The sequence below is a fragment of the Phocoena sinus genome, chromosome X (assembly GCF_008692025.1).
Source record: "Phocoena sinus isolate mPhoSin1 chromosome X, mPhoSin1.pri, whole genome shotgun sequence".
Lineage (NCBI taxonomy): Eukaryota > Metazoa > Chordata > Mammalia > Artiodactyla > Phocoenidae > Phocoena > Phocoena sinus.
In genome coordinates this window covers 71,724,063-71,751,830 of record NC_045784.1, presented here as the reverse complement: position 1 = coordinate 71,751,830, position 27,768 = coordinate 71,724,063, and the positions used below count along the sequence as shown (strand labels likewise).

The following is a 27,768-nucleotide window of genomic DNA, read 5'->3' as shown; positions in this document are numbered from 1 at the left end:
AAAACTCCTCTGCTGGATACCCTTCTTTGAGAGTAAATGTATGACTACTTATGTAACATGGCAGTTATTTTAGCTGCCATGAAGCCAGCTTACTTGGGACCATGCTCTTGCCCATTATTACCACAGTCACCATTGATTAATCAGTTAATTAAAGGATGAATGGATTGGGAACATTCTTGCCATCCAGACCAGAATTGATATGATATAATGGAAAGCTACCAAGACTTCTAGACATCATGATTAACTAGTCACGTGAACTTAAACTCTGTGTGTCTCAGTTTTCTCCCCTATAGAGTCAGAAGGTTGGATAATATATCCCAGCTTTTGTTATTTTGTGATATATAATATATTTGAGGGTTTTTTTTTCATCCTAGATACTGTGCTAGGGACTAGAATTACAGTTCACCTGAGTGTAGTCTTGATATAGAGTCCTATATGAAGGAGCAGAAACACTTCCAAGGTGACTTCCTTCTGCCTGACCCAGGTGGTAGTAAATCTGGCATATAATTTATATATAAAGTTTAAATAAAAGTAGGCTCATGGCCTGGAAACATATTTTTGGGCTTTGCAGATTTTGTTTGTCTAGGCTAGTTTCTTTTTCATTGATATGGCTAGCTGGGCATTTAAATATTCATATATTACTGACTACTTAAAATGGTATAGTGAAATACTATTTAAAAGAACTCTTGAGGTTCACATTTTTTGTCATGTCCCACAATTTACAAGGTTTTATCTATCTCTTGACTTTCTCTGCATCTACCTCATAAGTCATACTCCATTGAGGTTCTTAAGACTCTGTTAGTTGTTGATGTTTTACTTCTGTCTCTACCTAGTTGGAACAGAAGCTGAAGCATAGATTTTACATGCTTCTGTTTACATGAAATTATATAATAGGGGTGGTGGTGGTGATGTTCTATCTCTATGTGTTAGAAAACCCAGGAAATGGTGATGCTAGTAGCCCATAAAATTCTGTGCTAGATTTAAGGAGTTAGGTATTAAATTATTTCTGTTGTGATTTCTGGTTCTAAATGGAGCTAATAATAAGATGTTGTAAGTATATTTGAGTATTGCTTGGATTTCTTTTTTCAGGATGAAGGAGTTGTTAAAGAAATCCCTATTACTCATCACGTTAAGGAAGGATATGAGAAAGCAGATCCTGCACAATTTGAGTTACTCAAAGTTCTTGGTCAGGGATCCTTTGGAAAGGTAATGGATGCCTTTTTCCCCATTTGTTTTTCTTCTAAACATTTAGCAAAAATGTATACACATAGGTAGAAATCTGATAAATGTGCTGTTTCTAAATTGTCAAAGGATACACACAAAGGCGGCTCTAATTTTACTGCTTTTTATTTCTGTTGTATTTTTAGTTCAATTTCTTTATTCTTCTCTGTAATAATAAAGGTTTTCTAATCCCCTGGGATCACTGATATCTCTAGGACGAAATATAGCATGCTATTTATTAGCTGCCTAAATCAAGAAAGTTTGAATTTTTAAAAGAGATCTTGTTTCTCTGTTCACATGCTGGCATGACCTTAGCTTTCTTTATTGGTGATTTCATCTGTATTCCTTAGCTCTATCACAGAAGTCAGAATGTATGTATCAATTCATGTACCGAATACATGAATTAATCTATCATCTTTTAAAGCAAATATGTGTGTAAAGTACAGCTATGGTAAGTACTGGGTGATATATGGATTATGTGAAACTCCTGCCTTCAAAGGGCTTAAATTTCAAGGGAAAAAGCAAAATTGAGGAAGATAAACTCTGACACTCATTATTAAAATTGGTTATTAAGGGCTTAATGGTATATGATTCTTGGAAAAGATGTATGTAGGTCTGGTTCCTGACTTTTGTATACCTAACATCTAAGACATGAAAAGTATTGCATACACATATTAAGTAACAGCCTTTAGGAAACAGCAACAGTGGCAATTTAAGGGGAGGAAGTTAATGAGAAACTGCTAATTTCAGGGTGGCCGAGATTTAGTTTCAAAGGGGAAAGTAAGGAAGTTGAGCATTGCTTATTTATTATGCTCTGAAACATTATAAAAGAAAGACATTTATTGAACACCTGGTTTGTGTATAACACTTTAAAAAACAGCATTGGTTAATATAAAGTAGACATAATTGTCTTAAAGTAATCTGATACCTGTGTGGTATAGAATACAACATGTAAAATATAGAGAAACATTTTCAGGACACAAAAAGTACAAGCTAAGGTGGATTATGGTTTGGCAGTGAATTGGTACAGGAGGTATATGATGACAGGGAGATAGGACTTGAATAGTTGTGCTAGGGGGAGTAAAACTAGAAGGAGCTTTCAATAGATTGTATGTGTGGGGGGTGTATTTATAGAACTGACCTGTAGAGTAGGCATGTGCATTTTGAACACCTTTATTTTTTAAAGTTACTAAAAGTACAGTATATAAACAAATATTTTACATTATATTTTATGATGTTAATTTTAGAACAGAGATGAAGTTCTTTTATATCCCCAATAATAAATGCTTACATAGCGACTCAAATAAAATATCACCAGGCAATCATTTCAAGCCATTAAAAGTATTTGTTTTGTCATTTGATATAGATAAATTTATTCATATGTGTATTTATTTATATACAGCTTTGTTCCAGAAAGGATTTAAGGCTTTCATAGATGAATACTAAATAAAATAAAATTTAAAGTAAGTGGGGAAGATGATGGAAGCAGAAAAATTAGAGCAGGAAAGATGAGATGAAGCCAGGAATAAACTCTGTTGTTCACAGATGCATGGTATAAGGGCCTAGAAATGGGGCAAAAGTGAAGACAAATATTTTGGCAGCCATTATAAAGAGGCTGAAACATTTAATTGTATGATTATTGACAGTATCTTTAAGAAACAGACCAGAGAAATTTTTCTTATGGGGCTTCATGAAGAAAATACAGTATAACATAATAAAATGTCTTCAGTAACATCTTCACATTAATTATAGCAACACTCTGACAAGTTGTCAATGCAGTCCTTAAAAAATTCAGGGTACACTCAGCTTTGTACAGGAACTTTGGTTTAACAAGGATATCATAGAAGCCTTTAAAAAATTCCTAATACTAAAATACAGAATAGTGATCCTTGTGCAGTTCATCAACCAAAGAAATATTAAGGAGGTGGCTTATTTTTTTCTTCCTAGGATGTGAACATACTTGCTTGTCAGTATTATGTCATTTGCGTAGGCATTGTGTGGGTGGGACTTGTTATATGCTGAACCTATTCAGGAATTTGGCCAAGGCTGTGAATCAGATAAGTGTAGGAGCAATTCCAAGAAACTTTGGGCTGCAGTCTTATTTATAAGTTTTTCTGTGAAAGTCCCATTGTTAAAATGCAGTAAATGGAATTTTAACCTATATAATGCTTTGTGACATTGAACATCTACATAGTCTATTTAATCGGGAAAAATCCTACAAAAATCAGTTGTAAAATTGTACTTTAAAGAAGCATGCATTATCATAAAAGATGCATATAAAATTCTGTACTAAGCACATCAAGTAATGTGTGAATTGAAATGAAGTATACCAAACAACTTACATTACTTATTTTAAAACACAATAAAATAAAACACTTGAAAACATGTTTGACATTGTCAGACTAGCCTTTCATATATTTCACATGTCAAATCATTTACACAAAGCATACATACATTTTAACATTCATGCTTCATATTGTTTTTGCTTTTGTGGTAGTAAAGCCTTTAAATATAGGACTTAAAAATGGATTTTTGAAAATATCAAACCCTTGCCCTCCTTAGTAATTGATTAGCTATCAAGAGATAGTTTTAAAAATATATGTTTACAACTTAAAATTTCTTGCAAATGGTCCTTTCTCTTCAATCAGTGTTAAAGCTGTGCAGTTCTGCAGTTCACTTCAGCAAACACTTCTTAACGGAAAATATAAAAGTCCATATGACAGAGAGAAAAGTATATTGGAGTAATTCACTCATTCATTTCTCTTCTGAACAATTTCTGAGAATTGGATTAGAGTGACTGAAAAGAAACCTCTCTGATCAGCAAAGAGATGTTTTTAGAAACAGTAGTTTGAAGTCATGCAGCTTCTTCTGTAGTTGATGATGGGAAGAGAGCAGAGTGAGATGATGTTTTCTTATGCTAGGAAAGTTCACTCATTAGACCTGAAAAGAACAAATCAGGTAATGAACAAATAAACAGTTATATCTCTAGACTGTTAATGATGGCTTCTATTAGATGCCATATTGAGATACTAGTGAGTGTTTTAAGAGATAGGGGAAAAGTGGCTGCTTTGTGCTTTGTGCTTTGGGTTTTTCTTTCTTCTTTAATTGCCTCTTTTTACCCTCTGTATTCCATTCTTTTCAACTCCACTAAAGGCTGTGTTCTAGAACAGTGGTTCTCAAAGTGGAGTCTACTACCCCTGGATATCCACAGGACACTTTCAGGGGGTTCTCAAGGTCAAGACTGCTTTATAATACTAAGATATTATTCGTAAAACTTTTGGCACTTTGGCACAGTCAAGGAAGTGATTTTAAACTACAACAGTAATCATATTCTTCACTGTCACCCACTTACAGTTAAAAAAAATGTGTTTTACTTAAGAATGTCCTCGATGAGGTTTTAACAGTGATTAAATTTATCAAGTATCAACCCTTGAGTACACATCTTCTTAATATTGTGTGATGAAATTGAGAAGTACACAAAGTACTTTAGCTGCATACCAAAAGTATGATTGTCTCAAGACAGAGCATTTTTTTTGTTGTGAGCTAAATTAGACACTTTTTTCATGGAAAAGTATTTTTACTTGAAAGAATGATCGACAAACTATGGTTACTTAAACTTGGGTATTTGGTAGATGTTTTCTCAAAAATGAATGGAGAGAACCTGTTATTTCATGGAAAACAACTGATAATAATTTTGTCAATGATAAAATTCGACCTTTGAAGCAAAAAATTAGAATTTTGGAAAATTTTTATTTGCCACTGTGGGCTCAACTGTTCTCAATACTCAAAAGACTTTCCTGATGAGATTGCTACTGTCAACTTTTGGAAGATCTGAATAACTCAGTGAACCAATGTTTTTGAGTTGACCAAACACATGATGTTATCAAATCAGACATCAGTACAAAATCCATTCAAAGTGTCAGGTAGACCATGGATTATTATATAAAAGAATATGGACAGTTAATTGATGTGGTTTCAGATTTTTCATTGCAACTAATCTTTAAGAAACTGTCACTTGTCAAATTCTTGTGTCATATCAAAAAAGAATAACTACAATTATATGGAAAGGCTATTAAAATAGTACTCCCTTTTCCAAATACATATCTGTGTGAGGCCTGATTTTCTTCTTATAATTTAAGCAAAATAACTTAATTGCAACAGATTGGATGTAGAAGCAGATATGAGAATCCAACTGTCTTCTGTTAAGCCAGATATTAGAGACTTGCAAAAATGTAGATCAGTGTCAATCTTCTCATTGATTTTTTTGTTTTGGAAAAAATATAGTTATCTGTATAAAAATATTTATATTCACATATAACAAGTATTTATTATTTTTAATGAATCAATACATAGTTAATTTTTTTCTGTTTTAATTTCTAATACAGTAAATATCAATAGATATAACCCACAAAAACAAAAGTACTTTAGAGTCATCAGTAATTTTTAGGATTGTAAAAGAATTATTTTTTATGCTTATCATCTTTAAGGTTTTTATTTTTTTAATATTTATTGGAGTGTAGCTGCTTTACAATGTTGTTAGTTTCTACTGTACAGCAAAGTAAAATTCTTGAGACCAAAAATATTGAGAATTGCTTTCTTGGAAGAGACTGAGAAAGATAGTTCTCTTACTTGTGGTGTAGTCAACACTCACGAAATGACTTGACTCCTCTGTTGTCAACATCTTGGTCACATGATATTGATTAGGAAAGAGGAAACTGTTTATCTACCTTTATTTGCCCATGTCAGTAAAACTGAATGAAAACTTTAAGTCTGGTGCTTAGGGTTAATGCCATTTGCTTAGCTTTGAAGCTTTTGTGTGTGTGTGTGTGTGTGTGTGTGTGTGTGTGTGTGTGTGTGTGTGTGTGTGTTATGGCAATTAATTTAACCTGCTGTTTAAAAAACTGTTATAGACTGAAATCAGCTATACAAATACGTACAAGTCCACTTGTTTGCCAACAGCAGTAAACTTGAAAAATACAGATAAGAAAATGTGCATCTGGGGTCATAGTTTCTTTAGCTCACTTAGTAAGTTTTATATGACATTTAGAACCCCATGGTAATCTAGTTTGTGTTTGTATTCTTTCTAACCCAGATTGAATATATTCTTCTGTGATTAAAATGCCTGATTTAGCACTGTTCATTTATAAAATACTAATTTTATTTTCTAGTGAATCTTCATTATAAAGGAGACCGAGGGTAGGCTATAGGTGTGTTAAATTTGGCATTCTGTTCCATTGCTTACTATTTTCATCAGTGAAAAATCATGGATTTTTAGGACTATCCTCTCCAAGTTTAAATGCACTAAAAATAACTCCATGGAATGAAGCTACTGAAATCTTCTGTGGCAATGCACACTTCCTTGGGGTTCTACATTGTTTGGGGAGATCTTGTTGGAGTTCAGAGTAGATATTAGACATGAAAGTAACATAGGGTAGTAGCTTTGTTAGTTCTTTCAGTACAGAAATGTTTATGGTGATATGCAAATTTATGATTTGGTTCAAGCCCTGAACTTTTCTTTTCTCCAAAGATAGTTTTATGTTGCAAAACCCAGCCATCTGTTAATATGTGAATTCTCTTGATTAGTCTACTCCAAGTGTGGTATGAACTGTTACTGGCTTACTGTAAGACATGTTCAAAAACTGAGAGCATTTAGCAACTTTTACAGAAATTTGACAAAGTAATTTTATGTGTAGAATCAATTAGTATAAAAAGGGATTGTATTTTATGACATTTAAATTTCAATTTTCTAAATAATTCATTTTGATTATATTTTATAGAAGTATGGTCTGCAATGGACTTGGAGAAAAGGGGGAAAAAAAGACTGGTTGGTCTACACAGAAAGTGTGAGAAGCACTACACTAGATGAGTATGAAAACTGTAAACCTGAAATGGTCCTTGAGTTTAGGTCTGATATAAAGAATAGGAGAAGCAGAGATTAAATGAAGTAAAGATTCCACCCCCTCACCTGCCCAGTTGGCTGATACATAATTATCACATAAAATATTTGGATTAAAGGGTTTTAAGCTCTACCTTAGGAAAGAGGCAAGACAAAAAATTACTTAAAATCTCTCCCATCTGCAGTTTTGTGTGAACAAGTTAGTTACTTGACCACATTTTAAAGTTAAGCAACACTTGAATAGAACTTGTTAGAGTTGAGGATGGCAGGTAAGGCAGTGAACACGTTTTACTAAATAATTAAAAAATTGAAACAACCCTTTACTAATAAATAACTCATAAAACTGTAATATACTCATAATTATCTTCATAACTGAGGCTTTTTAAAACTTAGCTTTTAATGAGTCATAATACTGGTTTGAAAATATGAGATATTATTACTTAAGCTTACTTGGTAACTTTAAATAATTTAACTTTCATTTCTTTATTGAAATATTTGCCATCTTGATTCTTTTTCTTGGCAGACAGATAAGAATTGCCTGATTTCTTATTAGAAAATATAATACCTGGTAACTTCTAAAATGGACCAATAGGGAAGTAGAAATGAAGGTATCAAATTAATGGTCATCACATTTGTTTGCTCCTTATTAAGGTAACAAAAAGGAGCTTGGGTCTTATAAGGAGCTCCCTTAGCTCAAATTGTCTTTCGTTATATTATTTATCTCTTACATCAGAAACTTCTCAAATGTTCTTTTAAATTTTCTTTTCCACAATAGGATGTACGGGAGTGTGATTCACTAAGTGACTGAAAGTGAGGAAATATTAACCAAGTATAATTTATAGAGAAAGGCATATCTTTATAAAATTAGAGAAAATGCAAGGCTGTATTTATGTGCTAATGTTTATGTTTAGCAGGAATGGCTTGGGATGTGAATTTCACTGTTTTAATTTTAATTCTCCTATTAGGTTTTTCTTGTTAGAAAGAAGACTGGTCCTGATGCTGGGCAGCTCTATGCAATGAAGGTGTTAAAGAAAGCTTCTTTAAAAGGTAGAAAATTGGAAAGCTTATTAAAATAGAATGTGGTAAAGCTTGTTTTAAGAAATATGCTGTGTACTGCTTATATAAGATGAGTAGATTTAGTTTCCTTTTAACATTAGTAATTGTTACAGATTTCTAGTGGTAAGTGATATTTCTAGGGTTGATATTGGCATATACCCTAATTTAGTGAGAGTGTACCCTAGTAAAAATTTAATGGGATAAAAAGTGACATGTTTTACTTAAAGTGAACTTATTTTATTAAACTATATTCTTTTATTTCAAGATTCTTATTTTTTCTGTCTATCTGTTTTGGTATTGCATATTGAGAAAGCACAGCCACCTGCATACACTTATATACACTGTCTTCCAGGCTGTGATAACAATAACACTGTGCTCAGTTTTAATCAATAAACTCATTTGAACAATTTGGAGACTAATATATAATAAATGCTTATTCACCAAATAACTTTGTGTCTCCTTAACACATCTCTAGATCTAAACTGAATTTGTTAGCTTTCTGAGAATATGGTAATTACTGTCTAGGAATATAGACTGCAAATTTGGGCACTTACAAAGTTATGTTTTATATTTCTGTATTTTTGTTTGGTGAATTGCTGATGGGATCTCTACTGAAATTATATACGAGAGCAATATATTCTACTCTTCTGTAATTTTTAGTTCGAGACAGAGTTCGGACAAAGATGGAGAGGGATATACTGGTGGAAGTAAATCATCCATTTATTGTCAAGTTGCACTATGGTATGTAATCTTTTTTTTAAAAAAATATGGAATTAGAGAACTAAGATTTCCTTTCAGACAATAATATAACAGGGTATAAATACTTCAAACAGGAAATGAATATGGAATGATTTAATACATTCAACTATGTAAAATGTATTTATCTGAAATAAGAATTAATATCTAGCTTTTAGTTGTCTTTCCTGTATTTGTCGGTTAACTTGTCTAAGGTAACAAGATAGTGTCTTCTGATTACTTGTCTAGTAGTATTTCTGTACTAGGCTATACCTCCAGGGCTCTTAGGCTATAAACTACTGTGACAATTTCTTCAAAACATTTTTGTGTTTGGAAGGGCTCCTCTTACATGTTCATAATGAGCATATTAATCTTACTTCCTCATTCTGTTGAAGAGGACCATATGGTATATTAGTCTATTTGAGTTATTTTTTCTTATATTTGGCAGGAGAGGAATACAAGTGAGAAGCAATAGGTACAATGGAAAGAACATGAATTTGGAGTCAGACAGTTCTGAGGTTTTTTTCGTTTTTTTTTTAATTGCGATATAGTTGACTTACAGTATTACATAAGTTTCAGGTGTACAATATAGTGTTTCACAATTTTAAGGTTATATCCCATTTATATTTACTATAAAATATTGGTGATGAATCCTTGTGTTGTACTATATATCCTTGTAGGCTACTTATTTTATACATAGTGGTTTGTACCTCTTAATCCCCTACCCCTATCTTGCCCCATCCCCCTCCCTCTCCCCATTGGTAAACACTAGTTTGTTCTCTATATCTATGAGTCTGTTTCTTTTTAGTTATATTCCCTAGTTGGTTTTATTTTTAAGATTCCACTTAGAAGTGATATCATATAATATTTGTCTTTGATTTTCGCTAAGCATAATATTCTCTATGTCCATTCATGTTGTTGAAATGGCAATATTTCATTCTTTTTTATGGCTGATTAATAATCAGTGTGTGTGTGTGTATGTGTGTGTGTGTGTGTGTGTGTGTGTGTGTGTGTACGCCACATCTTTTTGTTTTTCTTTTATTTTTTTCTTATTGAAGAATAATTGCTTTAAAATGGTGTGTTAGTTTCTGCTTTATAACAAAGTGAATCACTTATACATATACACATGTTCCCATATCTCCTCCCTCTTGCATCTCCCTCCCTCCCACACTCCCTATCCCACCCATCCAGGTGGTCACAAAGCACCGAGCTGATCTCCCTGTGCTATGCGGCTGCTTCCCACTAGCTATCTATTTTACATTTGGTAGTGTATACATGTCCATGCCACTCTCTCACTTTGTCACAGCTTACCCTTCCCACTCTCCATATCTGCAAGTCCATTCTATAGTAGGTCTGTGTCTTTATTCCCGTCTTACCCCTAGGTACTTCATGACATATTTTTTTTCTTATATTCCATATATATGTGTTAGCATATGAAATTTGTCTTTCCCTTTCTGACTTACTTCATTCTGTATGACAGACTCTAGGTCCATGCACCTCACTACAAATAACTCAATTTTGTTTCTTTTTATGGCTGAGTAGTATTCCATTGTGTATATGTGCCACATCTTCTTTATCCATTCATCCGATGATGGACACTTAGGTTGTTTCCGTCTCCTGGCTATTGTAAATAGAGCTGCAATGAACACTTTGGTACATGGCTCTTTTTTTTTTTTTTTTTTTAACATCTTTATTGGGGTATAAATGCTTTACAATAGTGTGTTAGTTTCTGACCTATAACAAAGTGAATCAGCCATACATATACATGTGCTCCCATGTGTCTTCCCTCTTGCGTCTCCCTCCCTCCCACTCTCCCCCTCCCACCCCTCCAGGCTGTCCCAAAGCCCCGAGCTAATATCCCTGTGCCTTGCGGCTGCTTCCCCCTAGCTATCTACCTTACTACGTTTGTTAGTGTGTATATGTCCATGACTCTTTCTCGCCCTGTCAAAACTCACCCTTCCCCCTCCCCATATCCTCAAGTCCGTTCTCCAGTAGGTCTGCGCCTCTATTCCTGTCTTATCCCTAGGTTCTTCATGACATTTTTTCCCCTTAAATTCCATATATATGTGTTAGCATACGGTATTTGTCTTTGTCTTTCTGGCTTACTTCACTCTGTATGACAGACTCTAGGTCTATCCATCTCATTACAAATAACTCAATTTCATTTCTTTTTAAGGCTGAGTAATATTCCATTGTGTATATGTGCCACATCTTCTTTATCCATTCGTCCGATGATGGGTGCTTAGGTTCTTTCCATCTCCGGGCTATTGTAAATAGAGCTGCAATGAACATTTTGGTACATGGCTCTTTTTGAATTATGGTTTTCTCAGGGTATATGCCCAGTAGTGGGATAGCTGCGTCATATGGTAGATCTATTTTTAGATTTTTAGGGAACCTCCATACTGTTCTTCATAGTGGCTGTACCAATTCACATTCCCACCAGCAGTGCAAGAGTGTTCCCTTTTCTCCACACTCTCTCCAGCATTTATTGTTTCTAGATGTTTGATGATGGCCATTCTGACTGGTGTGAGATGATATCTCATTGTAGTTTTGATTTGCATTTCTCTAATGATTAATGATGTTGAGCATTCTTTCATGTGTTTGTTGGCAATCTGTATATCTTCTTTGGAGAAATGTCTATTTAGATCTTCTGCCCATTTTTGGATTGGGTTGTTTGGCTTTTTCTTGTTATTGAGCTGCATGAGCTGCTTATAAATTTTGCAGATTAATCCTTTGTCAGTTGCTTCATTTGCAAATATTCTCTCCCATTCTGAGGGTTGTCTTTAGGTCTTATTTATGGTTTCCTTTGCTGTGCAAAAGCTTTGAAGTTTCATTTGGTCTCATTTGTTTATTTTTGTTTTTATTTCCACTTCTCTAGGAGGTGGGTCAAAAAGGACATGGCTGTGATTTATGTCATAGAGAGTGCTGCCCATGTTTTCCTCTAAGAGTTTGATAGTTTCTGGCTGTACATTTAGGTCTTTAATCCATTTTGAATTTATTTTTGTGTATGGTGTTAGGGAGTGATCTAATCTCATACTTTTACATGTACCTGTTCAGTTTTCCCATCACCACTTATTGAAGAGTCTGTCCTTTCTCCACTGTACATTCCTGCCTTGATAATAAAAATTAAGGTGATTATATTTGCATGGGTTTATCTCTGGGCTTTCTATCCTGTTCCATTGCCTTATATTTCTGTTTTTGTGCCAGTACCATACTGTCTTGACTACTGTAGCTTTGTAGTATAGTGTGAAGTCAGGGAGCCTGATTCCTCCAGCTCCCTTTTTCGTTCTCAAGATTCCTTTGGGTATTCGGGGTCTTTTGTGTTTCCATACATATTGTGAAATTTTTTGTTCCAGTTTTGTTAAAAATGCCAGTGGTAGTTTGATAGGGATTGGATTGAATCTGTAGATTGCTTTGGGTAGTAGAGTCATTTTCACAATGTTGATTCTTCCAATCCAACAACATTGTATATCTCTCCATCTATTTGTATCATCTTTAGTTTCTTTCATCAGTGTTTTATAATTTTCTGCATACAGGTCTTTTGTCTCCTTACGTAGGTTTATTCCTAGATATTTTATCCTTTTTGTTACAGTGGTAAATGAGAGTGTTTTCTTGATTTCACTTTCAGATTTTTCATCATTAGTATATAGGAATGCCAGAGATTTCTGTGCATTAATTTTGTATCCTTCCACTTTATCAAATTCATTGATTATCTCTGGTAGTTTTCTGGTAGCATCTTTAGGATTCTCTCTGTATAGTATCATGTCATCTGCAAACAGTGACAGCTTTACTTCTTCTTTTCCGATTTGGATTCCTTTTATTTCCTTTTCTTCTCTGATTGCTGTGGCTAAAACTTACAAAACTATGTTGAATAAGAGTGGTGAGAGTGGGCAACCTTGTCTTGTTCCTGATCTTAGTGGAAATGCTTTCAGTTTTTCACCATTGAGGATGATGTTGGCTGTGGGTTTGTCATATATGCCCTTTACTGTGTTGAGGAAAGTTCCCTCTGTGCCTACTTTCTGGAGGGTTTTTATCATAAATGGGTGTTGAGTTTTGTCAAAAGCTTTCTCTGCCGCTATTGAGATGAGCATATGGTTTTTCTCCTTCAATTTGTTAATCTGGTGTATCATGTTGATTGATTTACATATACTGAAGAATCCTTGCATTCCTGGAATAAACCCCACTTTATCGTGGTGTATGGTCCTCTTAATGTGCTGTTGCATTCTGTTTGCTAGTATTTCATTGAGGATTTTTGCATTTATGTTCATCAGTGATATTGGCCTGTAGTTTTCTTTCTTTGTGACCTCCATGTCTTGTTTTTGTATCAGGGTGATGGTGGCCTCATAGAATGAGTTTGGGAGTGTTCCTCCCTCTGCTATATTTTGGAAGAGTTTGAGAAGGATAGGTGTTAGCTCTTCAGTAAATGTTAGATAGAATTTGCTTGTGAAGCCATCTGGTCCTTGGCTTTTGTTTTTTGGAAGATATTTAATCACATTTTCAATTTCAGTGCTTGTGATTGGTCTGTTCATATTTTGTATTTCTTCCTGATTCAGTCTTGTCTGGTTGTGCATTTCTATGAATTTGTCCATTTCTTCCAGGTTGTCCATTTTATTGGCATAGAGTTGCCTGTAGTAATCTCTCATGATCTTTTGTATTTCTACAGTGTCGGTTTTTACTTCTCTTTTTTCATTTCTGATACTATTGGTTTGAGTCTTCACCCTTTTTTTCCTGGTGAGTCTGACTAATGGTTTATCAATTTTTTTTATATTCTCAAAGAACCAGCTTTTAGTTTTATTGATCTTTGCTCTTGTTTCCTTCATTTCTTTTTCATTTATTTCTGATCTGATCTTTATGATTTATTTCCTTCTGCTAACTTTGGGTTTTTTGTTCTTCTCTCTCTAATTGCTTTAGGTGCAAGGTTAGGTTGTTTATTCGAGATGTTTCCTGTTTCTTAAGGTAGGAGTGTATTGCTATAAACTTCCCTCTTAGAACTGCTTTTGCTGCATCCCATAGGTTTTGGGTCATCGTGTCTCCATTGTCATTTGTTTCTAGGTATTTTTTGATTTCCTCTTTGATTTCTTCAGTGATCACTTCGTTATTAAGTAGTGTATTGTTTAGCCTCCATGTGTTTGTATTTTTTACACATCTTTTCATGTAATTGATATTTAGTCTCATAGCATTGTGGTCGGGAAAGATACTTGATAAAATTTCAATTTTATTAATTTACTAAGGCTTGATTTGTGACCCAAGGTATGATCTATCCTGGAGAATGTTCCATGAGCACTTCAGAAAAATGTGTATTCTGTTGCTTTTGGATGGAATGTCATATAAATATCAATTAAGTCCATCTTGTTTAATGTATCATTTAAAACTTGTGTTTCCTTATTTATTTTCATTTTGGATGATCTGTCCATTGGTGAAAGTGGGGTGGTAAAGTCCCCTACTATGAATGTGTTACTGTCGGTTTCCCGTTTTATGGCTGCTAGTATTTGCCTTATGTATTCAGCTGCTTCTATGTTGGGTACATAAGTATTTACAAGTCTTATATCTTCTTCTTGGATCGATCCCTTTATCATTATGTAGTGTCCTTTTTGTCTCTTGTAATAGTCTTTATTTTAAAGTCTATTTTGTCTGATATGAGAATTGCTACTCCAGCTTTCTTTTGCTTTCCATTTGAATGGAATATTTTTTTCCAATCCCTCACTTTCAGTCTATATGTGTCTCTAGGCCTGAAGTGTGTCTCTTGTAGACAACATATTTATGGATCTTGTTTTTGTATCCATTCAGCCAGCGTGTGTCTTTTGGTGGGAGCATTTAATCCATTGACATTTAAGGTAGTTATCAATATGTATGTTCCTATTCCCATTTTCTTAATTGTTTTGTTTTTGTTATTGTAGGTGTTTTCCTTCTCTTTGTGTTTCTTGACTAGAGAAGTTCCTTTAGCATTTGTTGTAAAGCTGGTTTTGTGTTGCTGAACTCTCTCTGCTTTTGCTTGTCTGTAAATGTTTTAATTTCTCCATCAAATCTGAATGAGATCCTTGCTGGGTAGGGTAATCTTGGTTGTAGGTTTTTCTCCTTCATCACTTTAAATATGTCCTGCCACTCCCTTCTGTCTTGCACAGTTTCTGCTGAAAGATCAGCTGTTAACCTTATGGTGATTCCCTGTGTGTTATTTGTTGTTCTTCCCTTGCTGCTTTTAATATATTTTCTTTGTATTTAATTTTTGACAGTTTGATTAATATATGTCTTGGCATGTTTCTCCTTGGATTTATCCTTTATGGGACTCTCTGTGCTTCCTGGACTTGATTAACTCTTTCCTTTCCCATATTAGGGAAGTTTTCAACTATAATCTCTTGAAATATTTTCTCAGTCCCTTTCGTTTTCTGTTCTTCTTCTGGAACCCTATAATTCGAATGTTGGTTCGTTTAATGTTGTTCCAGTGGTCTCTGAGCCTGTCCTCAGTTCTTTTCATTCTTTTTTCTGCTCTGCAGTATTTATTTCCACTATTTTATCTTCCAGGTCACTTATCCGTTATTCTGCCTCGGTTATTCTGCTATTGATCTCATCTGGAGTATTTTTAATTTCATTAACTGTGTTGTTCATCATTGCTTGTTTCATCTTTAGTTCTTCTAGGTCCTTGTTAAATGTTTCTTGCATATTGTGTATTTTATTTCCAAGATTTTGGGTCATCTTTACTATCATTATTCTGAATTCTTCTTCAGGTAGACCGCCTATTTCCTTTTCATTTGTTAGGTCTGGTGGGTTTTTATCTTGTGCTTTCATCTGCTGTGTGTTTTTCTGTCTTCTCATTTTGCTTATCTTACTGTGTTTGGGGTCTCCGTTTTGCAGGCTGCAGGTTCATAGTTCCTGTTTTTTTGGTGTCTGTCCCCAGTGGCTAAAGTTGGTTCAGTGGTTGTGTAGTCCCCCTGGTGGAGGGGACTAGTACCTGTGTTTTAGTGGATGAGGCTGGATCTTGTCTTTCTGATAGGCAGGTCCACGTTTGGCAGTGTATTTTGGGGTGTCTGTGGACTTATTATGATTTTAGGCAGACTCTCTGCTAATGGGTGGGGATGTGTTCCTGTCTTCCTAGTTGTTTGGCATAGGGTATCAAGCACTGTAGCTTGCTGGTTATTGAGGGAAGCTGCATGCTGGTGTTGAGATGGAGGTCTCTGGGAGATTTTTGCCTTTTGATGTTATGTGGAGCTGGGAGGTCTTTTGTGGCCCAGTGTCCTGAAGTTGGCTCTCCCACCTCAGAGGCACAGCACTGACTCCTGGCTACAGCACCAAGAGTGTTTCATCAACATGAATCATAATAAAAGGGAGAAAATGTAGAATGAAAGAAAGAAAGAATGAAACAAAGAAAGAAATTCAGAAAGAAAGAAAGAAAGAAAGGATAAAATAAAATAAAGTAAGATAAAATAAAATAGTTATTAAAGTAAAAATAATTATGAAGAAAGAAACTTTTTTAAAAGAAAAAACAAAACGGATGTATAGAACCCTAGGACAAATGGTGAAAGAAAGTTATACAGACAAAATCTCACACAGAAGCATACACATACGCACTCACAAAAAGAGGAAAAGTGGAAAAAAATAATAAATCTTGGTCTCAAAATCCACCTCCTCAATTTGGGCTGATTCGTTGTCTATTCATTTATTCTACAGATGCAGGGTACTTCAGGTTGATTGTGGAGCTTTAATCTGCTGCTTCTGAGGCTGCTGGGAAAGATTTCCCTTTCTCTTCTCTGTTCGCACAGCTCCTGGGGCTCAGCTTTGGATTTTACCCCACCTCTGCGTGTAGGTCGCCACAGGGCATCTCTTCTTCACTCAGACAGGAAGGGGTTAAAGGAGCAGCTGCTTCAGAGCCTCTGGCTCACTCAGGCCACGGGGAGGGACGGGTGCGGATGTGGGGTGAGCTTGCAGTGGCAGAGGGCGGCGGGACGTTGCACCAGCCTGAGGCACGCAGTGCGTTCTCCCAGGGAGGTTGTCCCTGGATCCTGGGACCCTGGCAGTGGCGGGCTGCACAGGCTCCCTGGAAGGGAGGTGTGGATAGTGACCTGTTCTCACACACAGGCTTCTTGGTGGCCGCAGCAGCAGCCTTAGCATCTCATGACCGTCTCTGTGGTCCACACTATTAGCCGCGGCTCATGCCTGTCTCTGGAGCTCCTTTAAGCAGCGCTCTTAGTCCCCTCTCCTCACGCACCAGGAAACAACGAGGGAAGAAAAGGTCTCTTGCCTCTTCAGCAGGTCCAGACTTTTCCCCGGACTTCCTCCCGGCTAGCTGTGGTGCACTAACCCCCTGCAGGCTGTATTCATGCCACCAACCCCAGTCCTCTCCCTGCGCTCTGACCAAAACCCGATCCTCAGCTCCCAGACCCGCCCGCCCCGGCGGGTGAGCAGACAAGCCTCTAGTGCTGGTGTGTGCTGGTCTCCACCAATCCTCTGTACGGGAATCTCTCCGCTTTGCCTTCCGCACCCCTGTTGCTGTGCTCTCCTCCGCTGCTCCGAAGCTTCCCACCTCCGCCACCTACAGTCTCCGCCTGCGAAGGAGCTTCCTAATGTGTGGAAACCTTTCCTCCTTCACGGCTCCCTCCCACTGGTGCGGGTCCCGTCCCTATTCTTTTGTCTCTGTTTATTTTCTTTTCTTTTGCCCTACCCAGGTACGTGGGGAGTTTCTTGCCTTTTGGGAGGTCTGTGGTCTTCTGCCAGCGTTCAGTAGGTGTTCTGTAGGAGTTGTTCCACATGTAGATGTATTTCGGATGTATCTGTGGGGAGGAAGGTGATCTCCGTGTCTTAGTCTTCCGCCATCTTCCCGATTCCTCCCACCACATCTTTTTTATCCATTCTCCTGTTGATGGACACTTAGATTGCTTCTCTATCTTGGCTATTGTAAAAAATGTTGCTGTGAAGATTGTGGTGCATATATTTTTTGTGGTAATATTTTCTTTTTCTTCATATATATACCCAGGAGTGGAATCGCTGGATCGTATGATAGTTATATTTTTTATTTTTTTGATGAACCTCCATACTGTTTTCCACAGTGGCTGCACCAATTTACATTCCTATTGACAGTGTGTGAGAGTTCCTTTTTCTCTACATCTTCTCCAACATTTGTTATTTGTAGACTTTTTGATTATAGCCATTCTGACAGGTGTGAGGTGATACGTCATCATTGTTTTGATATGGGGTTTTGATACTCTGATGATTAGCGATGTTGAGCATTTTTTCATGTGCCAGTTGGCTATCTGTATATCTTCTTTGGAAAAATGTCCATTCAGGTGTTCTGCCCACTTTTTAATTGGGTTGTTTGTTTTTTCTGATGATGAGATATATGAGCTATTTATATATTTTGGATATGAATTCCTTATTGGTCATATCATTTGCAAATATTTTCTCCCATTCAGTAGGTTTGTTCATTTCATTGATGGTTTCCTTTGCTGTGCAAAAGCTTTTAATTTTAATTAGGTCCCATTTGCTTATTTTTGCTTTTGTTTCCATTTCCTGAGGAGTCAGATCCAAAAAAAACATTGCTACGATTTATGTCAAAGAGTATTCTGCCTGTGTTCTCTTCTAGGAATTTTATGGTTTAGGTCTTTAATACATTTTGAGCTTATTTTTGTATGTGGTGTTAGAGAATGTTCTAATTTCATTCTTTTACATGCAGCTGTCCAGTTTTCCCAGCACCACTTATTGAAGAGACTGTTTTTCTCTGTTGTATATTCTTGCCTCCTTTGTCGTAGATTAATTGACCATAAGTGTGTGGGTTTATTTCTGTGGTCTCTATTCTGTTCCATTGATCTGTATGGCTCTTTTTGTGACTGTACCATACTGTTTTGATTTTTGTAGCTTTTAGCATGGTCTAAAAGTCAGGAAGTGTGATGCCTCTAGCTTTATTCTTCTTTTCCATTATTGTTTTTGCTATTCAGGGTCTTTTGTGTTTCCATACAAATTTTAAAACTATTTGTGCTATTTCTGTGGAAAATGCCATTGTTATTTTGATAGTGATTGTATTGTATCTGTAGATTGCTTTGGGTCACCAATATTAATTCTTCCAATCCATGCAGTTCTGAATTTTAAGCATGGCTCCATTGCTAGTTTAATGTATGCATGAGATTGTGCCATTTGGCTTTCCTGGAGAATTCAATGGCATATACATTATTAAATCACTGATCCAATCTACTATGTCACTCTCAATTTTTGAAATTTAAAAAGATAGCAGCTATTGATTTTATTCTTAGGTAATTTTGACAAATAATGCATTATAGTATGTACCCAACTCTCTCTGTAAAAATCCCTGTAGAATTTTCCACCCATTATTCTTTTATTCCCCATTACCCTAATGGAATGAGAGTAGTCGTATTATCTAAAGATCTCCTTTCTTGAGTCTCTAGGATATCATTAGATTAATCACTAAACACAAGTTGTGTTCAAAACATTCTATTCAATTCAGTGGGCTCTAGAGGTGAAATAATCTCTGATCTCAAGAAATTTATAATCTATAGGGAACACAGACATGTAAGTCCAATTAATTGTATAAATCAAAATGGATTAAGTACCATAAGAGAGACATAAATAAAGTGCAATGAGATCTCAAAAGTAGTAACAAGTAATTCTGATGGGGAAGAGGTTAAGGATGCTACAGGGAAATGTGAAAAGAGGGAAATCCTTAATAGAAGAAAGCTAAATAGAGGGGGTGGCATTTTTGTTGAGCTTGACAGAATTAGTAGATTTTCAGTAGGTGGGGAAGTAGAGTTAAGGCAATTGCAGTAGAACATGGTGCTCCATAAATCAGGAAAACGACGGTGGTACAAGTTTCTGTGTAAAGCTACATCCAAGGTTGATTATGTTCTGGCAAGGGGTTTATAGCTTTTTCAACACTAGTTTTAATTTTGAGATAATGTTATCCAGTCATGGACCATGTGAGTAAATGCTTAATTGCTTTATAGTGTTCAGTAATAAAATTCTAAACATATATATTAATTAAAAACTATGCTAAGCTTTGTAAGCCTTAAAAGTTATTATTACTACATTCTAATTTCTAATTAGCCTTTCAGACTGAAGGGAAGCTGTATTTAATACTGGATTTTCTCAGGGGAGGAGATGTCTTCACAAGATTATCCAAAGAGGTGAGTATTTGTAAATTTTTGCTATACTTTATTGAAACAAAACTAAGAATAATTGTTTTCTTTTCTTTTGCTACTTACTTTTTCTCCTATCGAAATTTTAATTATTCTTTTTTTGTTACATAGTATTTAGCGAATGTGCCAGTTAATGGCATTTTCTGTCTGCCTGTCATTTAGATCATCTCAATGTGTTACTCATTTTTCTCTTAGGCACAAGATCAGTATAAATAACCGGATGAAGTAGCTAGGGGCAAACCTAGGACTTTGGCTACTCAAGCTACCAAAATGCCTCTGGGAGTAGTGTTTAATTTATTCATGTTTAAAACAGCTTCATGGAGGTACAGTTGACATACACTAAACTGCACATATTAAAGTACATGCTTTGATAATTTTTGACATTTGTATAAACTTGTGAAACCATCAACACAATAAAAATATTTAGTTTATTCATCATCCCCAACAGTTTTCTTATGCCCTTTTTTAATGCTTCCCTCCTGCCTGACCCCTACTCAATCTGCTTTCTGTCACTGTTTGGTTTGCATGTTCTAGGACTTTATATAAATGGAATCATATAGTATGTGTTCTTTTTTTGGTCTGGCTTTTAAACTCAGCATAATTATTTTGAGATTCATGCAAGTTGTTGCACATATCAGTAGTTCCTTTTTATTGTTGAGTGGTATTCCACTGTATGGATATACAATGATTTGTTTATTCATTCACTTGTTGATGGATATGTGTGGTTTTTTTTGCAATTTTTGGATATTACTAATAAAGCTGCTACAAACTTTCATGTGCAAGTGATTGTATGGGCATGTGTTCGTCTTTCATGGTTAAATACCTAAGAATATAATGACTGGGTTATATAGTAGGTCTATATTTTTAACATTTTAAAGACACTGTCAAACTGTTTTCCAAAGAAAATTGTTATATAATTTGTTAGATAATTTTTACATTCCCACCAGCAGTATATGAGAGTTTCAGTTGCTCCATCTCCTTACCAACATTTGGTATGGTCAGTCTTGTTTTAATTTTGAACATCTGGTAAGTGTGTAGTGATACCATATTGTGGTTTTGAATTGCATTACCCTAATAACTAATGATGTTAGGCATCTCTTCATGTTTTTAGTTGACATATATCTATCTTTTCTGATGAAATGTCTGTTTAAATCTTTGGCTCATTTTCTATTGGGTAATTTTCTTACTGAATTTTGAGTCTTTATATATTTTGGATGGTAAGTCCTTTATCATGTATGTTTGAAAATATTTTCTTCTGGTCTATGACTTGTCCTTTCATACTCTTTACAGGGTCTTTCAAAAAGCAGAAGTTCTTAATTTTGATGAAGTCTGATTTATATATATTTTTTCCTTTTATGAATTGTGTTTTTTGGTGTCCTGCTTAAGGAATATTTGCCTAATCCTAGGTCACAAAGATTTTCTCTTATATTTTCTAGAAGTTTTGTAGTTTCTGGTTTTACATTTATGTTTATAATCAATTTTGAGTTCATTTTCATATATGGTGATAAATATGTGTTGAAGTCCTTTTTATCGTATATAGATATCTCATTGTTTTAGCATCATCATTGGAGAATACTGTGCTTTCTCCACTCAATTACCTTGCATTTTTTGTTGAAAATCGATTGACTGTATATGTGAAGATCTATTTGTAGACACTGTTCTGTTCAGTTGATCTGTTTGTCTGTCTTTATGCCAATACAACACTTTCTTGATTACTGTACTTTTATAATATGTCTTAAAGTCAGGTACTGCAAATCCTTGAGCTTTGCTCTTCTTTTTCAAAGTTGTTTTGCCTCTTCTAGGTCCTTTGCATTTCCATATCAATTTAAAAATCAGCTTTTCACTTTCTACAAAAAAGCCTGCTGGGATTTTGATTGGGATTGTATTGAATCTGTAGTTCAACTTGCCAATAACTGACATTTTCACAGTACTGAGTCTTCCAATCCATGAACATAGTATCTCTCTCCATTTATTTAAGTTTTCCGTAATTTCTCTCGGCAGTGTCTTGTCATTTTCAGTGTACAGGTCTTGCATGTCTTTTGTCAGATTTATCTCTAAGTATTTTCTTTTTAAAAAATGCTGTTGTAACTTGAATTACTTTCTTAATTTTATTTTCAAATTGGATGGAAATATGATTACTATTTTTGTATATTGGACTTTGTATCCCACAGTATAACTAAAATTACTGATTTTATCTAGCAACTTTTTGGTAGACTACAACTAGAACTTTCTATTGGTAATCTGCACATAAGGAGTTTTATTTCTTCTTTTCCATTATGGACATCATTTATTTGTCTTTGTTACACTGGCTTGATCCTCCAGATCAGTGTTGAAAAGTATTGGTAAGAGCAGACATTCTTGCCTTATTTCTGATTTGAGGGGAGAAAGCATATTTTCACCATAAATTACAAAGTTAAGTATAGGTCTTTTTGCATGTTCTTTATCAGGTTGAAAAAGTTCCCTTCTATTACTAGGTTGTTGGGTTTTTATCAGGAATGTATGTTAGATTTTGTCAAATCCTTTTTTTTTGGCAGTTATTGAGATGATGATCATGTTTTTTTCTTCTTTAATATTTTAATATGGTGAATTACATTGATTGATTGTCAAATGTTGAAGCAGCCTTGCATCTGTGGATGAACCCCATGTAGTCATGATGTATTATCCTTTTTGCATATTATTGGACGTTATTTACTAAAAGTTTGTTAAGAATTTTTGCATCTATTTTCATGAGAGATATTTGACTGTTGTTTTCTTTATTGTTTATATCTAATTTTGGTGTCTGAGCAATTCTGGTTTCATAGAATGAGTTGGGTAGAATTTTCTCCTCTTCAATTTTTTGGAAAAGTTCAATGTTAAATTGTCATTAAATGATTGGTAGTATTCACTAGTGAAGCTATATGGGCCTGAAGTGTTTTTTAAATGGTATGATGTTTAACTATAAATTCAATTTCTTTAATATACTTAGGGCCATTCAGTTCATCTTTCTTTTTGAATGAGCTTTAGTATCTTGTGTCTTTTAAGGAATGTGTCCATTTCATCAAAGTTATCAAATTCACTGGCATAAAGTTTTCATAATATCCCCTTATGACTTTTATAGGTATAGAATCATTAATGATGTTGATATCATCATTCCTGATGTTGGTATTTTGTGTCTTCTTTTTTTATCTCACTTAGCCTTGCTAGAGGTTTATCAATTTTATTGTTCTTCTTAGAGAATCAGCCAGCTTTTGGTTTCACTGATTTTTTCTGTTGTATTTGTTTTCTGTTTCATTGTTTTCCACTTTAATTTTTATTACTTCATTTTTCTCTACTTAATTTTGTGTTTCACTAGCTTTTCTGGTTTTTAAGATGGAAGCAGAAATTATTGATTTGAGACCTTTTCTTCTTTTCTAATGTAAGCATATAGTGTTACAAGTTTCCCTCTAAATACTGCTTTAGCATCATCTCACAAATTTTGATATGTGATGTTTTTATTTTCTTTTAGTTCATCGTATTTTCTAATTTCCTTTTATTTCTTCTTTGTCTCATGGATTATTTAGAAGTATGCTAATTAATTTAAAAATATTTAGGCAGTTTCCAGATAAATTTCTATTATTGGTTTCTAAATTAATTTTATTGTAGTCATAAAGCACACTTTGTATGACTTGAATTCTCTTAAATTCACTTAAATTATTTTATGCTTCAGAATATGGTATATCTTGATAAATGTTCCATGTGTACTTGAGAAGAATGTGTATTCTGCTTTTGGGTAGTAGAAGGTTCTGTAAATGTCGATTAGATTAAGTTGGTTGATAGTGGTATTAAGTCTACTATATTCTTCCTAATTTTTTCTCTACATGTTCTAACATTTTTTGAGAGACAGGGATTGAAACCTTTTACTATAATTATGGATTTATCTATTTCTTCTTGAATTTCTGTCAGATTTTGCTTCATGTATTTCAAAGTTCTGTTATTAAGTGCGTAAACCTTTAGGGTTATCATTCCCTCTTGGTGAATTTACCCTTTGGCATTATGAGATGACTTATTTTATACCGGCTAATGTTCTTTGTTTTGAAATCTATGTCGATATTAATACAGGCACTCCAGGTTTTTAAAAAATTAGTGGTAGTTTAGTATATTGTTTTCCATATTTTTATTTAATCTATTTGTCCTTATATTTAATGTGCAGTACTTAAGGCAGCATGTAATTGTCCCTGTCTTTTATACAGTCTGAAAATCTATGCTTTTTAATGGGTGTGTCAGACTTGTAACATTTAATCTGACTGTTGATATGGTTGGGTTTGAATCTCCATCTTTCTATTCATGGAGTTATTTTTGTCCCTTCTGTTCTTTGTTCTTTTATTTCTCCTTTGCTGCCTTTTTTTTTTTTTTTTTTTTGTGGTACGTGGGCCTCTCACTGTTGTGGCCTCTCCTGTTGCGGAGCACAGGCTCTGGACGTGCAGGCTCAGCGGCCATGGCTCACAGGCCTAGCTGCTCTGTGGCATATGGGATCTTCCTGGACTGGGGCACGAACCCGTGTCCCCTGCATCGGCAGGCGGACTCTCAACCCCTGCGCCACCAGGGAAGCCCTGCTGCCTTATTTTTAATTAATTATTTTACATGATTTTATTTTTATACCTTCGGTTGGCTTTTTATCAAAATAACATTTTGTTGTTGTGTTATTTTAGTAGTTGCTTTAGGGTTTGTAGTATAAATTTTTAATTCAGGAGTCAGGAATCTATAGTCTCAGGCCAAATATGGCCTGTTGATTTTTTTGTAAATAAAGTTTTATTGGAACACAACCACACCCATTTGTTTAAGTATTGTCTATGGTTGCTTTTGTGCTTCAGTGGCAGGATAATTGTATGGTCATTTTTTATTGGATGGCAGGTCATTTTTTATTGGATGGCAGGTGTTATGAATTTAATTTTCTTGTACTCTAGATACTTGTGTTTTCTTATAAGTAGTATTTAGCTTTGTTCTGGGAGGCAGTTAGCCTGTTGAGTCTTGCTTTTAACCTTTGTTATGTGGTACCAAAGCAGAATTTAGGATTAATTTTTCCCAATACTGAAACATGACCCTTCTTAGTACTCTAACCAGCCTATCAATTATGAGATTTTTCACTCTCACTGTTTGGTACAGGACTTATCCTGGTCCTTTGTGAGCTCTGTGAATTCTTTTTTTAAAAATCTTTTAGGGTTGTTCTTTTCCTGGGCTCAAGTAGTTTCCTTAGATCCATGATTGGGAATTCTTCATTGGATGGCAGACATCCTGAAATTCACCTTGTTAGGTGATGGATTGTTTTGTATTCCTATAAATATTATTGAACTTTGTTCTGGAATTTGTGCGGAACTAGTTTATTTCAGATTGTTAAACTGGACCAGAGCAGTGTCTAATCGGGATGATTTTACACCACTGTGAAGCATCTGATTACTCTGTCCAGTGCCCTGTGAATTATGAGGTTTTCTGCTCTGTGTGGAGGTAATAGGAACTATTCCTGGCCCTGTGTGAGTTCCATGGATTAGTCCCTCTAATACTTCCATTGGTTATTTTTCTGGCTCAGGTTTCCTCACATGTGCTGAGCATTTCTCTGCTGAATACTTGAGAGAGACCATCTATATAACTCTACAGTTCTCTCTCTGTAATTCTCCCTTCTGTACTCTATCTTATGAATTCTGTCCTTCTTGTCTCCCCACTCTCTCAGCTCCATCTCATCAACTCAGGAGCCTTCCAGGCTCTGGCCTGACTTTGCCCTCCCTGCATTGCTGCTTAAGAACTCTTTCCAGGTAGTGAGCTAGGACAGTTGTATGGTTGTTTCCATCTCTCAATATTCACTGTCCTCTGTTGCGATGTCCAGTGTCTTGAAAAGTGTCATTTCATATATTTTGTCCTGTGTTTTAGTTGTTTCAGATGGGAGATTAAATCCTGTCTTTGTCTACCTCATTTTGTCTTGAAGTGGTAGTCTGGCAGTAGAATTTTAATTGGGTAATAGTGGTTCAACATTTCACTTCCATAATTAAAATATGAGAAAACTACTCTTGATTCTCAGAATTCTAGAACTTGCTGTGAGAAAGGAACAGTGTGATTCTGGGATGCTAGCTAGTGCTTAAGTGACTAAAACCTGTCTCTCTGTCTGCCTCTACCTGTCTACCTCCAGTATAGAACATTCCATGCATGAACATAGACTGTGACCTTGGTATATTCTTTACTCTAAAACAGAGTTCAGTATGTGATGGGGTCTGTCTAGGACCCCCTTCCCAGAGGGTCTTTAAAGGACCTTATTAAAAGCTGGTTCCAAGACACAGAGGGACAATAGTATAACAAGTATTCATGATTTCTTGTGTCAGATTGTAGAAGTGTGAAGAATATGTTTGAGAAATTCTTACTTGTAGTCATTTCTGATTTTCTTTTAAACTCTTCAGACCTCCATTCTCGATGTGGGACTATCTAAACCCATACTAGCACAGAGATGCAGTCAGTAAGTTTTGATTCCTAAGTCTGGAATATTAGGTAAGAACAAGCATTTTAAATGCATTTCCCAAAAGACAGTAAATTCGTATATTCATTGAACAGGCTGCTAAGAAATTATTTAATGGTTACTTCTATAGACAGCTTATTAATAAGTTTTTTATTGGTTATACTTCATGTGTATGTACAAAAAACTGCTATATCATCAAAAATGAGAACTTTATGCCTTAGAAAAAGACTTTTAAAAATACATTTTTGTATTTGTTAAAGAAATTTATAATGTATGTCATATATATTTTAAAGGGAACAGCACCTCCCCAAATTTCTCTCCTCACAAACACACACACACACACACACACACACACACACCTCTTAGATCATACCATATTTTGCTAATGTCAAGAAAATACAATGAGATGAATGGCTGAGAATTATAAAACTTCCAGTTCTTCCAGAATCAATTTGTATACTTAACAAAATTTCAAACAAAGTCCCAATAGGAATTCTTGTTTGAAATTGACAGATGATTTTATCAGCATGTTTGGAAAAGTAAACAAGTGAAAAGAACTAAGACATTTTGAAAATAAAGAACACCATTTCCTTGCCCTACCTCTTGTTTAAAACTTTATAAAGCTACTGCTATAAGCAAACCATCACAGTATCAACACAAGATTAGAAACATACTGTATAGTCCAGGAATATTCTGGTATATATGACTTACCATATATTATTAGAATAGAGGAAGAATCACAAGTTAATGGCAAAGAGATTGATTGTTCAGTAAACCGTATATGAGAAATTGGTTAGGAATTTCAGAAAAAAAACATTTTAAATTGTTATCACTACCACATACAAAGATAAATATTACTTACATTAAAGAGCTAAATCTGGAAACCTTCTCATGGTAAAAGAAAATGCAACTGAATGTGTAGTTGACTATTGAATGGAGGTCTCCTAAATCATTAAAGTAATGAAGTAAAATCATAGAGAAATTATATATAAATTTGACTACATAAAATTAAGAATTACTGAACATCAAAAACCAGCACAAAGTGGGGAAAATGTTTACAAGTAATATGATGGAGGATTGACATTTTTAATATTTAAAGGGCCTGTACCAATTGAAAAAACAGTAAGTAAATAATGGAACATAGGCAAAAACATTGCTGATAATTCACTCAAAAAATGGAAAGGCCACTAGACATGGAAAATTATATAGCCTAAGAATCAGAACAATTGATTCCATTTTTATATATCAAATTAGAAAAGATATTTTAA

At 34.8% G+C, this 27,768-nt stretch overlaps 1 protein-coding gene across 1 annotated transcript in view; it reads left to right on the top strand.

Annotated features, from left to right (window-relative positions):
* RPS6KA6 (ribosomal protein S6 kinase A6) overlaps window positions 1-27,768 on the top strand; it is a 135,502-nt gene that overhangs the window by 35,619 nt on the left and 72,115 nt on the right. The window contains exons 2-5 of the mRNA XM_032620969.1: window positions 1,090-1,206; window positions 8,083-8,164; window positions 8,834-8,914; window positions 19,952-20,031. Coding sequence (XP_032476860.1) covers window positions 1,090-1,206; window positions 8,083-8,164; window positions 8,834-8,914; window positions 19,952-20,031 — 360 coding nt within the window. The remainder of the gene's footprint in view (window positions 1-1,089; window positions 1,207-8,082; window positions 8,165-8,833; window positions 8,915-19,951; window positions 20,032-27,768) is intronic.